The sequence below is a fragment of the Apis cerana genome, linkage group LG5, assembly GCF_029169275.1.
Source record: "Apis cerana isolate GH-2021 linkage group LG5, AcerK_1.0, whole genome shotgun sequence".
Taxonomy (NCBI): Eukaryota; Metazoa; Arthropoda; class Insecta; order Hymenoptera; family Apidae; genus Apis; species Apis cerana.
In genome coordinates this window covers 5,843,416-5,858,505 of record NC_083856.1, presented here as the reverse complement: position 1 = coordinate 5,858,505, position 15,090 = coordinate 5,843,416, and the positions used below count along the sequence as shown (strand labels likewise).

The following is a 15,090-nucleotide window of genomic DNA, read 5'->3' as shown; positions in this document are numbered from 1 at the left end:
AATTTACCCTCCAATCGAAGTTCTCTTCGGTGATGGTACGAGAAAATCCAGGACTACGATTGCAAGCAACTTTCATGTATTCGCGTAAACGTACAGGGAAATCCGTGTCACGAAGTTGAAGAAGATAAGTGTCTGGTCCATTTTGATAACTAAAAAAAAGAAAAAAAAAAGAAATCGTACATCTCTTAATAAAGTTGAAAATTATTATATCGTTTATCATTTTACGTAGATAACTCACTGGCTTTCGCTCCTAATAATTCCGATTTCCGTATCTATTGGTTCCCTTTCGTTTATTTGATTCTCCCAAGGTTTAGCCGCAGGTTTCTTCAATGGACTGTACGGTCTCTCCTCGGGTTCGGGAGTGTATTTATGCCCAGGTGGATACACCATCTTGGATGGATGTTCGAAGGCTGTGTTCAATTTACGTCTACGGAACCACGTACGGCAGGAAGCGTTGTTATACCAATCCCTGAAAGTGAAAATAATTTTCACGTTAATTTCACGATGAAGACAAATAAAATGAACACAAATATAAGAAGTTAGTTAATCACTAACCGATACAGTTTATAATAATTTTTCAAGTTCTCGGATGGAATCTTATAGAAATTAAGAGGGGATTTGTCGGCATAGGTTAGCCAAGGATGAGCGAGGGCAGCTGTGATATCCATTCTTCTCTCAACATTGTACATCAACAGTGAACGGATGAAATCTTTGCCGTCCTCGGAGATGTTTTTCCAACGATCGTCGAACTCCCATTTTCCTTCTCTGATCTTCATCAGCGTCTCCCTGTCGTTGTTACCTCTGAACGGTGAAATTCCAGATAACAGGATATACGTGATAATGCCGACGGACCACATATCCGCACTAAAGGAAACTCCTTCGTTGTTGGTCACTTCCGGCGCCACGTATTCGGGCATACCGTATAACAAGGTCATCATTTTCGCGTGAGAGATTCTTCTTGCGAGGCCGAAGTCGCAGATCTTGAGATCGTCGCCTCCCGTGTGCGAGATCAACAGATCTCCAAGCTACAAAGAAGAATTGAACGAGTGGAGAAATCGATTTAGATTTAGACGAATCGTTACGCGAGGAAAATTTATCACAACAGAGATTACCGTCAAGCCGAGATGAGCATACTGATTCGAATGCATGTATTCCAATCCCCACAACAATTGCCTGATGTAACCAGCAATTTCTGCTTCCGTATAGTAAGCTTGTTTTGTTAAAGTATCCACCAACTCGCCACCAGCAGCTCTGTTCATATCGGTTAAGAAATATTTCTCGACTTAAATATTAATTTTCCTTAGAAGGCAAATTTATATTTTCGAGATAATAATAAGATAGGTCGATACGAAAAATCGAACTAATCGACATTTTTCTTTTTTTTCTGTTAAAGGATACAGTTCTATGACCAATGTGACGGACGTATCAGTCTCATAAGCGTCATGTAGTCTCAGCAACTTCCTGTGATTCAAGTTATTCATCACTTCTATCTCGTTGTACATGTACGGCTTGAGCTCTCCCTTTCCGTGCATGACTTTGGCCGCGTAATTCTTCCCGGTGCTTCTTTCCACGGCGTGATATGTAACACCTTGGGTGCCACGGCCGAGCTCGTCACCGAGATCGTACAAGTCGTTTAAGGGCTTGTCGCGACAAGGTTTGACCTCCAATTTCCTCCTGTACGTCCTGTATCCGTACTCGTGCTCGTTCTCCTCCACGTGCAACATGACGGAACAGGAGATGGAACCAGCCACGTTCCTCGCGCTTACCGAGTACAAGCCCTCGTCCTTCACCATAGTGTCGCTGATGATCAGAAGCGAGGTATCCGGCTCCTTAAACTCGATCTGAGAAAAAAGGAGTAAATTTATTAAATCTCGTAAGCGATATCCAGATTCCTCCTCTCTTCTCTTCTTCTTTTAAACGTGATAACAAAGATAACGAACAAACCCTTATTCTAGAAGAGGTAGTAAGAGGTTTCCAATCCTTGTACCACTTGATCTCCGGATAAGGCACGCCGGTGACACGTGCCGTCAATTGGCCAATTCTCCTTATCATCACTATGGTCTCCTCGGGCCTGTGGATAAAGGTGGGATACTCGGCGATCCGTAGGCAAACTCTCTGTCTAGCTTCCCCGTGCTCGTTGCTCGCGACCGCCTCGTACAGTCCCTCGTCCCTTTCCAGCATCCTGTTGATGAACAAAGTGGCCTGGCCGTTCCTCGTGTAGCTCTGATCGTATCTTCCACCTGACTCTATCGGCTGATCGTTGAAGTAATACGTCATCTTTGGCTTCGGGTAGCCGTAAACGAACCAGAACAGGTTACAATTGTGGTTCTTCACCCCGTATTGGGTGTCATGCTCCTGACGAAGGAATCTCGGTGCCTGGGCGTAATTGTCGTGGGGCGGCCTCTCGATGTCGAAGTCCTTGGGGAAGTAGGGGCTCGTTTCGGGGCGGAAATCGATTCCTGGGGGCAGGTAGGGGAAGAATTTCGGCGGATCCGGCTCCAATTTCGCCCGATACGTTTGCGCGTACGGCGACGGATCGCTGATTCCGTACTTGTTCTCCACACGGATACGGAACTTGTAATCCCTGAACGGTTCCAGGTTGCGGATGTCGCAGACGCAGCTACGGATCCCTGTACGAGCTGTGAACCAATCGCCATCCGGCAGCTCGCACATCTCTATTTGATACGTGACCGGGATACGGGATCCTATGGGGATGGAAGGCTTCCACGAGAGCGTGAGATGGCGATCCATCATTCTGCTGATGATAGGACGGTCGGCCAAGGGCAACGGAATCCCGGATTTACGATATTTGTCGAAGTCCGCGTATTGGTCTCCGAGAGATTTCTTCGCGCGTGGTTCCAATGCTTGAATTGGAAACAAATAGGATAATATTAAGTCGAGTCAATATTATAGGTGTGAAAAAATTTTGAACATTGCTGCTCACTTTCGTAAATTAAGTCAGCCGTGCAGGAATCTTCACCGTGAGGATTCGATATCTTCAAAGTATATTTTCCCGCGTCCAATTCGTCCACGTTGTTTATAGTTAATCGCAACAGGCTGCCCTCCTGATCCATCCTGATCCTGTCGGTCTGCCACATTTTGTCGCCGTTGTGGAACCATTCGAAATCAGGTTCTGGGACGCCTGTGACGCAGGCCGTGAATTTAGCCGGCATCCCTTTGTACATCTCACAGTCGCCGATCCTCTTCAAGAAAGACGGCGGTTCGAACTTCTGTATCTTTCCGCTGGAAGCAAATTAAATAAATTATTCGAGATTAATCGACAATTCCCTTTCGAGGGAAAGATCGACATTTACATTTCATCGACTATCGTCAAATTCGCCGCGCACTCGGCCTCTCCACCTTTGTTCACCGCTCTGCACTTGTACACCCCTGAATCATCGTACGCGCAATCTTTCACGTACAAGCAGCAAGCATCTCCGTCGCGTTTGATCTTGTATTTATCGTCGTCCTGTACGATCGGTTTCTCGTTGAAGTACCACGTGATATCCGGCCTTGGAACACCGGACACTCGAGCCAAGAATTTAGCATCGAACGTAGGCAATTGTTGGACATCTTTGAACGTATGTATGAAAGTAGGCGGTTGGAAGATCTTTCTGACGTTGGCTGTCGATCTCGTGGAATCTTCGCCAAGCGGATTCGATATACGGCACTCGTACACCCCGACATCTTTCGATTCGCAGGGATTGATCTCCAGTTCCGTTTTCTTTCCGTCGCAAGTGATGGTGAGGCGATCGGATGGTTGCAGGGGGGCGCCATCCTTGGACCAGCTCACGTCAGGGATAGGGTTACCGATGAACGAGACGGACAAGTTCAACGGTTGACCTTCCTCCACGTAGACGTCCCTCATCGGATTCACGAATCCAGGTTTCTGTTCCGAGAGATCGGATTGAACCTTTCCAACCACGTTGATCGTCCCTTTGCACGAAGAAGTGCCTTCCGTGTTGCCGGCTATCACTTGGTATTCTCCCGCGTCTTCCGGCGTCGCTTTCTCGATGATCAACGCTTGACTTCCGTCCGCCATGCTGACGGCCTTTATACGCTTTCCATCAGGTACAATCTGGAAGGGAGAAGGAAGAGAAATGTGGAAATATAATTATATAATAGGAAATAACGATAGTTATTTTTTTAAAGAAATTGAACCTCTTCGCCATTCTTGAACCATTGAAGCCGCGGCGTCGGTTTCCCTAAAACTTTGACTTCCATCTTGGCCGGGAAACCTTCCATCACGGACAATGGTTGAAGGTTAACCACGAATTCAGGCCGTGTCTCTTTCTCCTCGATTTCGACTTTAGCCGTGCCAGTTGTTTCACCGAGCGAATTGGAAACGGTCATCGAGTACGTGCCAGCGTCCTCCGGCCGACAAGAATCGATCCTCAAACCGATCATCCCGATCGGCTCATTTATGAAGTACATCTCCTTGGTCTGTCGCAGCGGTATACCGTTTTTGAACCATTGGACCTCTGGATTCGGGAAGGCAACCACTTGGGCCTCCAATTTCAACGGCTGCCCGACCACGATCTTCACGTCCTCCAATGATTTCGAGAAAGATGGTTTCCTCCTCTCCGCTGAAATGATAACAACGTAATCGTTTGAATTTAATCGTATTTTGGGCATGAATGGAATGAATCGAATAAATTGGCGCTTACGTTTAATGGCCACTGCGCACAAAGAGCTGTGTTCGCCGGTAGAATTGTTGATCACAAGCTTGTAAGCGCCACAGTCAAGCGGCTTCACGCAGTCGATGATCAATTTACTCGTGCCGTCGGGAAGTGTCTCGATCTTCGTGTGCTCGTCGGGAACGATCTTTTCCCCGTCCTTGTACCAAGATATTTCGGGCATGGGGCTGCCATCGATCTTCGCCTTCAGCTCCAAGCAACCACCTTCGTCCACCTCGGTCGATTTGGGCAGAAGATGGACGAAAGATGGCGTGATCAATTGCACGAGAAGCTCGCAAGAGGTTTGGGCGCTTCCGTAAATGTTGGTGGCTCGACACGTAATTTTTCCAACGTCGTTCGGGCAGAACGTGGTTATGGAACAAATGCTGTCCACGTTATTACCGTCCTCGTGGGTAACGATTTTGTATCGATCGTCCTCTTTTATCTCCTCGTTACATCTCAACCATTTCAAATTTGGCCTGGGAATACCGCTGCAACGAACCTTGAACTCTACATCGCTGCGATCTTTGCATTCAACTGGCTTTTTGGGCAGATTGTCGGAGAAGATTGGCGTCTCACCTTAAAATTCAATCAATGAAAATTCATGATAACGTTCGATGGTGAATAGAATCATCGAGAAGAAAATTCCGGAAGAGAACTTACTGTATGGAGTCAGGATTGCGTGTGCGCTATCTTCGCCTAAGTAATTCTTAGCCATGACTTGGTAAGTTCCTTTGTCGTCGATTTCTACTTCTTTGATCACGAGTGTAAATTTGTTGTTCCTCTTATCTTCCTCGAAATCGTATCTCTCTCCCTTTTCCAGAACTTTGCCATCCTTGCTCCAAGTGATATCCGGCTTTGGATTGCCTTTGATGATGGCCTGCCATGAGAGCGACTCTCCAACGTTCGTCGTAACGTCGTTCAATTCTTGGATTTCGGGACATAGTAAAAGGTTCAGGAAAGCCTGGTGTTCGAGGCAATAAATGTTTTTACATTTATTATTATTATTTTTTTTTTGGTTTAAATAATTAATATCCTCGTATAAAAATTGATACTAACGTTAGATTCAGCTTCGCCATATTTGTTCTTCAGTTTCAGCGTGTATTCTCCAGTATCATCTTTCGAGCATTTCGGCACGCTCAAAGTGACTGTCGTTTCGGTAAGTTTATCCGATCCTGGCTTGTTATCTACGGTGATCTTCAGACGGCTATCCTCGGAATGGATTTCATCACCCTTGAAGTACCTTTTCACACGATTTACGTGAATTTAGAAAATACCTTTTAACGTGACTTTTACAAATACATTGTATATTCGGATATTTCGTGCATTCTGCGGATTCAAATTTTGTACAAGTATCCATAATTTAGTTATAACGTGCAACGTACCCAAAATTCCCAAGATTCTGAGGCAAGACAATGGAAAAAAAAAGGTAAAGATAAAATACACGTGTGCATCACAATGATACAATTGACCCTCGTCAATTTTTGTTTCAGAAAAATATGATTCGATCCGTAATCGATCTACAAAAATAAAAAAACGATTAATCATACCATGTAATGTCAGGGACAGGATCGGCAGTGAACATAGCCTTGAACATTCCAGATTTCCCATTGGCCACATCCACGTCTTGCAAAGTCTCGATGAACTTGGGCCTCCGAAGTTCATCCACGGTTTGAACGGTCAAATATCCCTCGGTCATATCTTCCCCAAGTTTGTTGGAGAACGAGCACGTGTACACGCCTTCATCCTCGATGATTATCTTACTCAACTCCATTCTGAAACGTTCCCCGCTGCTTTCGATTCTCACGCGTTCTCCGCTTCGAAGAGGCTTTCCATCTTTGAACCACTTGGCGTCCGCCCTTGGCAGACTCGTCGCCTGAACCTCGAACACGATCGTCTGGGTTTCGTAGACCATTTTATCGGCGAGCGTCGTCTTGATGATGTGAGGTGGCGCTAATCGGGAAAGATACCAAGATCGATCAGAAATATCGTTTCTGAGAACGAAGAGAATGCTATTAAATTGTGCGGAATGATCTAAAGGTTCGTTTCTCTTTGCCGTGCATCGTTGCGCTTGCCACGTGCTGCTTTGTTACTTTATTTAAATTAACTTTATTTCAAGATGCTAGACAATTTCTTTTCTATTTTTGACACACGCTATACATACGTTTCTTTGATTTTTCCTTGTTGAAATTATCTAGCATTTTCGAAATCGTCGGCTTACCTCGAGAAAAACGAAGAAGATCGCCCTGGCCAGATTTCGACTGTTCGTTTTTACACTCTATAAGCGATACATAAGGATTTTTGGATTTGAAGCGATAACAAAATTTAATTACTTCCTCTCTGCATTTTAATTATCTCGTTCTTTGAAATTGATTAACTCGTTGTTCCAACGATAAATTGAAAATAACAAAGGGATAATGAAATGTTTCTCGAGAAGGATTAAACTTTATTACGCGCCTCGTGTTAAGGCAAAAGCAACGTAAACGATGATACGGTACGATTAGCATGAAATTTGAAATTTGATTAGGAGCACAGACAAACAAAGAACGGGAAAGCAGAGCAATCATGCTTGCAATTCTCGAAGCGAGAAAAAAATCGTTCGTCAAAGAACCGTGCGAATAATCATCGATCCTGGAGCCTGCAAGAACAGAAGATTCGTTCTTTGCAGTCGATGGAGCGATCGTCGAATCGTACCTGACTCCTCGGGTGATTCCCTTTCAAGGGTATCAGCTTTGGATGATTCCTTTTCAAGAGAATCAGTTTTGGACGGTTGTCCCTTTCCAAGGATATTATCCCTGGATTGCTCCTTTTCAAGGATATCGCCCAAAACGCTGCGCTGTCGTTTGACGCGATCTAGAAGAGCCTCGAGCTCCTCGTCGACCTCCTCCTTCTCGTCCTCCTCGCCAGCTTTCAACTCGGTTTCCCTCGATTTCCCCGATATTTTCCTCGACTCAACCGAGGAGTCCGTTCTCTCTATTCTTCTCGAGCTCTGCCTCGAGATACCATTTTGCACGGAGGAACGACGTTCCTCCAAGTTTATCTCGACGACCTTCTCCGCCGTCGAGATCGAATTCACCCTTTCGATCTTTCGCTTAGTCAACTTGACATCTTCGGTCGTAGGAGAGATCTGCTCCACGGATGACTTTCTCTTCAAAGCATCGCCATTTTGTCGATTCGATTTCATGGATTCTTCCAAAGATCGTTCCTCGGCTATCGTCTCGGTGATCAAGGAAGCTCTGTATGGTTTGTCCGATATTTTTTCCTCGATCAGAGACCCGTTTCCGTTTAACTCCTCGTAAGATCCGTTCACCAACTTGAGATCCTCGGAGGACTCAGCTTGGTGCACGTCCTCCGTGCTGATATCTCTCGAAATGGCCTTCAGGGTCGACTCGTCGTCCGATACGGAGACGATCGACACTCCACGATTCACGCGAAGCCTCGATCGGTTATCCTGTTCGCTGCCCTCCGAGAATTCCTCGATCAGGACACCGTTCTGCGGTTTCTGCACGCTCTCCTCTTGCACGCTGTAGCTGTATGTGGCGATCTCTTCGACGCCGGGTCCGTCCGTGTTCAACTCCTGGCACTCGACCTTTGTCGCGGTCATCTTGCTGATCGTGTGGCTCTCGTCGGGACCTGCGAACGCTTGTGCTGTCGTCACAATGGCTTTTTCACTTTTTACCTATTCGACCAACCGAGTTTCTACTTCTCCTTTGTTCGAAGACTATATTTTTTTTTTTTTTAGCCACTCGAGAAAGCGTACAGTAGCTTTTCGACGAGGCGTCAAGGCTCGTGAAAGCTCTGCTCGGTGTGGCGGATCATTTGCTCTCGTGCTCGCGGATTTTGCGACTGACGCTTGGAAAGTTGATTTGGATTGACGGTGGTATTTCAAAGAAATTTTTATTTTCATTCTTATTATTTTTTATGTTTGTATTATCGAAAGGAGACGAAAGAGTCGGGCGAATTGATTCAGTCACAAAATTTCCGTTCACGACGGAATGATTATATGCGATAGATGCAAACAGCGAGACCGTTGTTCAGCGTGCGTGAAATTTACCTGAGAGTATAGCTTCGTGGGTCGTCGTGGAGGCCACGGAGATCGTGATCGTGTCACCCTGGCCACGCATTACTTGGACGTTTTGTTTCTCCAGTCTCACTCGACCTGAATTTATCAGATATGTGTTTTTGGGCTACGATTTCTACCTCTACCGATTAACTCAGCCATTGCATAATTATAGTTAGCCAACGAGGCAAGGCTATTCGTGTCATTTCTAATATCTTGCCGTATGTGATCACTACATAGCGTTAAAATGTTAAGCATTTACATTTATATCGCAAGGATTTCGGTGCGAATTACAGAAAAAAAAAAGATAAAAATTTTATCATGAGTATAAGTTCGATGATAAGAAAAATAAATAGTGAAGCTTGCTTGCGTTTCAAAATGTTTATGCTCAAACACAAAATCCTTCGAGTTTTTCTGTTTTCTTTTTTTTACTCTTCTACGCCCCAAAAAGGAAAAAAGAGCGGTGGAAAAAAAATCGTTCGCTCGAAATCGTTTCAAAAATCTTACCAAAATGTCTTGCGACATCTCGAGGATCGCAGAACACGGATATTTAAAGAGCTTTCAAGCGTTTTAGCGTTATGGACTACTAAATAAATAGATCTTTCTCTCTCTTCCATACGTATAACCCATATTCTCTCGTTGCTACGTTATATATACGATCAATTAGTTCTCCATCGTTCTGTGGATCGTTGGATTACCTTCCGCTCCGGATTCCTCCGCGTATTCCTTCTTCGTTTCGATCTCCTTCTCCTCGATTTTCTGCAAATTCGTTTCCTCCTCATCGATACTGATCTTCTCGATGGTCTCCTTCGTCATCTCCATCTTTTCCTCCACGCTTTCTTCCGTTTTCGCTAAGAAATTCACACATTTTTCGAACACATTTTAGAACATGTATGAACGTGATGTACGTGTGAAAGGGGATAATAATCAACACACGAGAAGTGACAATTGTACGTATAAAATATTTCGTTGGAAGAAATGGTCTTTTTTTTTCCATCGGGATAAAGACGAGAAAAGACACGAGAAAAACGAGTATGAGAATATATAAGTAACAGAGGCAACAGGGGAGAGAAAGGTTCACGCGTCAATGTCTGTGACGCGACTGTGTTTTTTTTTTAGAGATTGATTATGTAAATTAATCTCCAAAAAATGATACTCTCGAAAAAGAGCGACAGTTAAAAGATTGTCCGTGAATCTTTGAACGAACAAAGGTAAACGATGAACAACAAATCGAACATGAAACTGTACTTTTTTCAGTACTTACTGAACTGAAGTTGATTAAATCGAATCGTAAATCGACGACGATTAACGCTGGCGAATTTATAAAAAATTAAGTATTTACGGGCACGTTAGATATTTGTTCAACTGCTCCATCGATTCCTTTAAATTCTATCATCAATAAGATTATACATATGATTATATATATATACGATCCCCTTACTTCTCTTCTCACAGAAGAAGAATAACGATGGAGCAGCCCAGCAATCTTATAAAATACCCGTGTAATTTTATAAGAAAAATCGATTCGATCACTTACTCATTATTAACACTTTGCTCTTGCTGGTGACGAAGCCTAGCTCGTTCTCCGCTCGAACCTCGTAGATACCCGCGTCTGAGCCTTTAACCAGGGTCACGGTCAGGTCGTAGTTCTCTTGACGTTTGCTGTCCCTAGTTATTTTTATCCTTGCGTCCGCCGATACTTCCTGCCCATCCTTGTACCACTTCACTTGAGGATCCGGGGTACCGGCTACCTCGAAGATCAATTTCAACGTGTCGCCCTCTTTTATCCTTTGGTCGGCCAGCTTCTTCAACAACCTCGGCCTGCTGTTCACGATCAACGTGGAACTGCTCTTCACTTCGCCGAATTCGTTCTTCAACTTGCACGTGTACTTCCCTTTCAACTCGGTCTTGGCTTCGGAAATGATCAACGTGCAAGACTCCTCTTCCTCCTTGCGAACGAATTCTTTTCGCTTCTCCGTGATCTCTACGTCGTCAATGTACCAGTGAATGCTCGGTTGAGGACACCCGTCGATCTCCACCTTGAACTCGATGTTTTTCGTTCCTTCGTTCACCGTGACGTCGCACATCTTCGTTTTGAATCGAGGGATACCTTTCACCTGGCAAAAATAGGAGAAAGTTGTACATACTCGAAAGGATCATATAAAACATATCATTTCGAGATGATAAATGTTTCGATTACCCGAATTCTGGTTTCGTCGGTGACGACTCCGTGATCGGAGGCGATTTCCGCTTTGTAAAATCCCGCATCCTCGCTCACCGTATTAACGATCCTTAGAACGAACTTATTACCCTCCTTCGTCATCTTTATGCGATTATCCTCGACGACCGGTTCTCCATCCCTGTACCATTTGATGCCAGCCGGCATCACGGAATCGACCTCCACCGTCAATACGAGATTACCACCTTGATCAATTATCATCGGCTCGCCCAACCCCTTCCTGATCCTCGGCGGGCTCAACACTTTCAATTTCCATATTTCTGTCGTTTGATTTACTTCGTTTCGGGCAACGATCGAGTAAGAGCCAGTGTCGTCCAGCCTAGCGTTCTTTATTGTCAGTTTGTAAGTTTCGTTCCCCTCCTTCTCGATACTTATTCGATTATTTTCCTTCATTTCTTGCCCGTCCTTGTACCATTTAACTTCCGGCGCGGGGGTGGCTTCTATCTCCACGGTCATCGTCAACGTCTCGTCGACTATACAGGTCGTATCAGTTTGTTTTCTCGTGATCTTCGGCGCTGATTTCACGATCAGCTCGATCTGCGTCGTATCCTCGCCTAACTCGTTCTTCGCCTTGATTGTGTAAACGCCTGCGTCCTTGGCGGTTACGTTCTTGATCACCAATGACATGGACTCCTCGTCCTCCCACAGATACTTGTACTTTCCACCAGCCACTATCTCCTGCCCGTCTTTCGTCCACTTGATATCCGGTTTTGGATAACCCCTGATTTGCAGTTCCAACATGGCTGATCCACCCGCGCTCACCTCCGAATGCTTTGCCTCTGAACACAATTTCGGCCTCTCTGGATCTTTCAACAGTTGATTCACTGCTCCCTGAACCGTCAATTCAGCGCTGCAGCTGATGTTACCTACGATTTCAATTTCCTTATGAGATTTGATCGATAAATCATTTGAAACTCGTGAAGAACCATGAAGACTATGACATCGGTATTTAAGATTACATTGGTTAATTACCTGTACTCGTTTGAGCGACACAAGTATAGAGGCCGGCATCCTCAGGTTTGACATGCTGGAACACCAGAGCTAGGGTATCCTCGTTATCCTTGAACAGCACTTTGAAACGTTCTTCAGGATCGAATGGTTTTCCATCGCGCAGCCAAGTGAATCTAGGCTCCATGCCCGGTTCGAGGAAGTCTTCGGGAAGGTATAACATTTTCTCATCTGACACCGTCACGGATGCCTCGCAAGAAGCTTCTCCAAATTTATTTTTCGCGGTGCACGAATATTTTCCAGCGTCCTGCTTCTGTACGTCCTCCAATATCAATTCGTAGAAACCTTTGTCACCTTGCTCCGTGACGATCTTCACTCGTGGATGGTTCGAATCGATCAAAACGTTGTCTTTGTAGCTGTGTCGAAGAGAGTTAAAAAATATATTTTTCTAAAGTAGAGTGTAAATAAAAAAACGTGTTTTATAATGACTAACAATTTCATCTCAGGATTAGGATCTCCTTTCACTTTCACCATGAAACGTAGATAAGTGTTCTCCATGAGTTCCGTGTCCTTCAAGCGTACCAAGAAGATTGGAGCATTAGCTTCCGCTCTTGCTTTCTTCTCTTCAGGAGTAACTAGATAACGGAGAAAAAAAATGATTAATATAACTTGATTCGCGTGCAAATTTAATAGACTCACGTTGTTGCACAATGAGTTGAGCAGTGCAGGTAGATTGGCCCTCGCTGTTCATTGCTCTAGCGATGTAGATGCCAGAATCCGATTCGAGCACGTTCTGAAGTGTAAGCCTGAACGTTTTTCCGGTCGCAGAGGCTGTTAGACGATCTGCCAATCTGTCTTCTAACGGTTTATTGTCCTTTAACCATTGCACTCTTGTTGTCGAATCGGTGTACAATAGCGTACACTCGAACACAGCCATTTCTCCAGCTGTGTAAAGGAAGAAATGGAATGGAATTAGTAAAAAAATGTGAATAGAACGTCGATTATTATTACTGTATATCCGAGTAAGAAGAATTTTTATGAAATATACAAGAGTATTTGATCTTTGTACAATGTGATATACGATCAAAAATATTCTACAAGAAGAGAATTCCAGAAAGACAATTCCAGGGGATGTAACAGCGTCTAAAACTGAAGTAGTTGTTGCTGTTATGGTACAGTTAAAAGTACTTGATACTATATACAAGAGAATTTTCCAATGGATATAACAATGTTTAAAATTGAATTATTTATATGTTCATATTTAATGTAGAATAAATGGGAGAGGTTCAAATGTACTGTATAATTTATAACGATCAAAATTGAAGTATATTCAAGAATTTGGTATTTATATTTTATGATGGATGATGAAAAGCATGCTGTGTATGAAAAGTGCTTTTTCTAATCTTCTAAAGTGATACAACTAGTAAAATAGTATACTAAAAAGTAGAATAGCAATCATCAAAGAAGCTACTTGAAAAAAAGATTGACGACACTGAAGCAGACTGTGTTAAATTATCGAGTGTGGAAGATAATATAGAGTATCGATAATTAAAATAAATATGATTGTGTGAAGTGAGCGTATGTGTGAGTACATGATTTGTTTTTGTGAACACCTAGGATTAATATTAAAGCTTGACCAATGGCCTAGTGGAACGATTTTAGAAGCGATTTTACTTAGCTGGCTAAAAAGGAAAAATATAAGAAATAGAAATATTCTTGACAATATGACAGAAGATTGACAGAAAAAAAATGCAGTAGAGCGTATGATCAGAAAGTAGACAAATCCTGAAAGTGTCACTTTACCTACGGCGTGTATCAATTCCACGTTATTTTCTGGTATCGCTAGAACAGTAAAAACGAATCTTATGTCACCTGATCACCTGAGAAAACTTTGTTTTACTAAACAGAGCGAATTGGCGAAATTATCTATGAATCACAGATACAACAGATATCTTTGAAAAATCAAAAATTAAGAACATCAAACTAATCTTCAAGTTAAATCACTTACGTTCAACGCTGGATCCCTCGAGAGTCTTGACGAACACTGGTTTTCCTATTCCACCACCACCCTCGATCTTCGCTGTGCTCGTCCTGGTTTCTATCGAATTTCCAGCTTGGTAAGAACTTGCTTCCATCTTCACCGCGCTGCTCGACGACTCCATGTAAGTGGACGTGCCAATCTGGCTGCTGGACACTGAGGAATATTCTTCGTAGATGGAAAGAAAAAAAATGCAAGGAAATCATCGATGAACACACGTTAATCGCAGACATTTCGTTATTTAAATTAAAATCAACGTGATCATTTTCCTACATACTCATACCTTCGACAACTTTCGAAGAGCTGCTGAATCGACTGGCGGAATATCTTCGCGACATGTCTGCACCTTCTTCCTCGACCTTTGCTTGTTTGGACTCTGGATTATGACCCGGATTGTCCTTCCTCTTCTCCGCCGCCTTTTCTCCCGGATTCGGCCCCGGATTACCACGAGCTTTCTCTCCCCCTGGATTCTCTTCCGCTTTCCCCGGATTTCCCGGATTCGCCTTTTGCGGGTTAACTTTTTCTTCCTTGCTTTCTGCTACTTCTGTCAATTGTAAATCGTCCGCGGCGTGCTCGGCCAAAGCTACCACGTCGCTCGCGTACTGTCGAATCTCTCTAAGCCAATAGGCCTTCACGGGATCTTTATGAGCTACTAGAGTGATCGGATAAGCAGGGCTAGCTGGATTGTGTAATTCGAAAGAGCGTATGTCTCCCGGATGGTCTTTCACCTCCACCTCTGGCAACTGAAATTAGAGATATTGGGTTCGTAAATAATAATATTGTTTCTTCTGCAAAATAAGGCGTTTTTTTTTTGGTAATTAATGGGTGCGCGTGAGGAAGTCGGTAAAGAAATATTTAAATATAAAGGTGAAAAAATCTTTTGTATAGGGTGATATAATAGAATTTTTGATTGGAAAAAGAAACATTCACTCACTCGAATAATGTCCTTTAGGACGAAGACAGATCTGTCTTCCGATATCCGTCTGACTTTACAGACAAGTATGCGAGCTTTGAAGAGGAACAGATATCTTTCCTTGCTTTTACCGTCCTTGTCAATCACGGTATACCACTCCTGAACATACGTTATGTGTACACGTAATACAAGTGTTTAAAACATAATCACGATTGA

The 15,090-nt window shown here is 43.7% G+C and overlaps 1 protein-coding gene across 15 annotated transcripts in view; it reads right to left on the bottom strand.

The window, feature by feature from the left end:
• Positions 1-15,090, bottom strand: part of LOC107996580 (obscurin) — a 35,440-nt gene that overhangs the window by 2,512 nt on the left and 17,838 nt on the right. For 5 of the 15 annotated variants that reach the window (XM_062074636.1, XM_017054701.3, XM_062074638.1 and 2 more), the window contains 25 exons: positions 14,896-15,033; positions 14,245-14,704; positions 13,932-14,129; positions 13,727-13,765; positions 12,623-12,868; positions 12,417-12,558; positions 11,948-12,339; positions 10,937-11,841; positions 10,274-10,853; positions 9,435-9,587; positions 8,731-8,835; positions 7,371-8,309; positions 6,227-6,629; positions 5,736-5,919; positions 5,340-5,640; positions 4,668-5,255; positions 4,162-4,586; positions 3,315-4,078; positions 2,945-3,243; positions 1,945-2,864; positions 1,399-1,841; positions 1,113-1,251; positions 556-1,025; positions 239-469; positions 8-149 (listed from right to left, as the gene is read on the bottom strand). In XM_062074636.1, coding sequence (XP_061930620.1) covers positions 8-149; positions 239-469; positions 556-1,025; positions 1,113-1,251; positions 1,399-1,841; positions 1,945-2,864; positions 2,945-3,243; positions 3,315-4,078; positions 4,162-4,586; positions 4,668-5,255; positions 5,340-5,640; positions 5,736-5,919; positions 6,227-6,629; positions 7,371-8,309; positions 8,731-8,835; positions 9,435-9,587; positions 10,274-10,853; positions 10,937-11,841; positions 11,948-12,339; positions 12,417-12,558; positions 12,623-12,868; positions 13,727-13,765; positions 13,932-14,129; positions 14,245-14,704; positions 14,896-15,033 — 9,606 coding nt within the window. The remainder of the gene's footprint in view (positions 1-7; positions 150-238; positions 470-555; positions 1,026-1,112; positions 1,252-1,398; positions 1,842-1,944; positions 2,865-2,944; positions 3,244-3,314; positions 4,079-4,161; positions 4,587-4,667; positions 5,256-5,339; positions 5,641-5,735; positions 5,920-6,226; positions 6,630-7,370; positions 8,310-8,730; positions 8,836-9,434; positions 9,588-10,273; positions 10,854-10,936; positions 11,842-11,947; positions 12,340-12,416; positions 12,559-12,622; positions 12,869-13,726; positions 13,766-13,931; positions 14,130-14,244; positions 14,705-14,895; positions 15,034-15,090) is intronic. The other 10 variants (XM_062074640.1, XM_062074641.1, XM_062074644.1 and 7 more) reach the window with 7 other exon arrangements.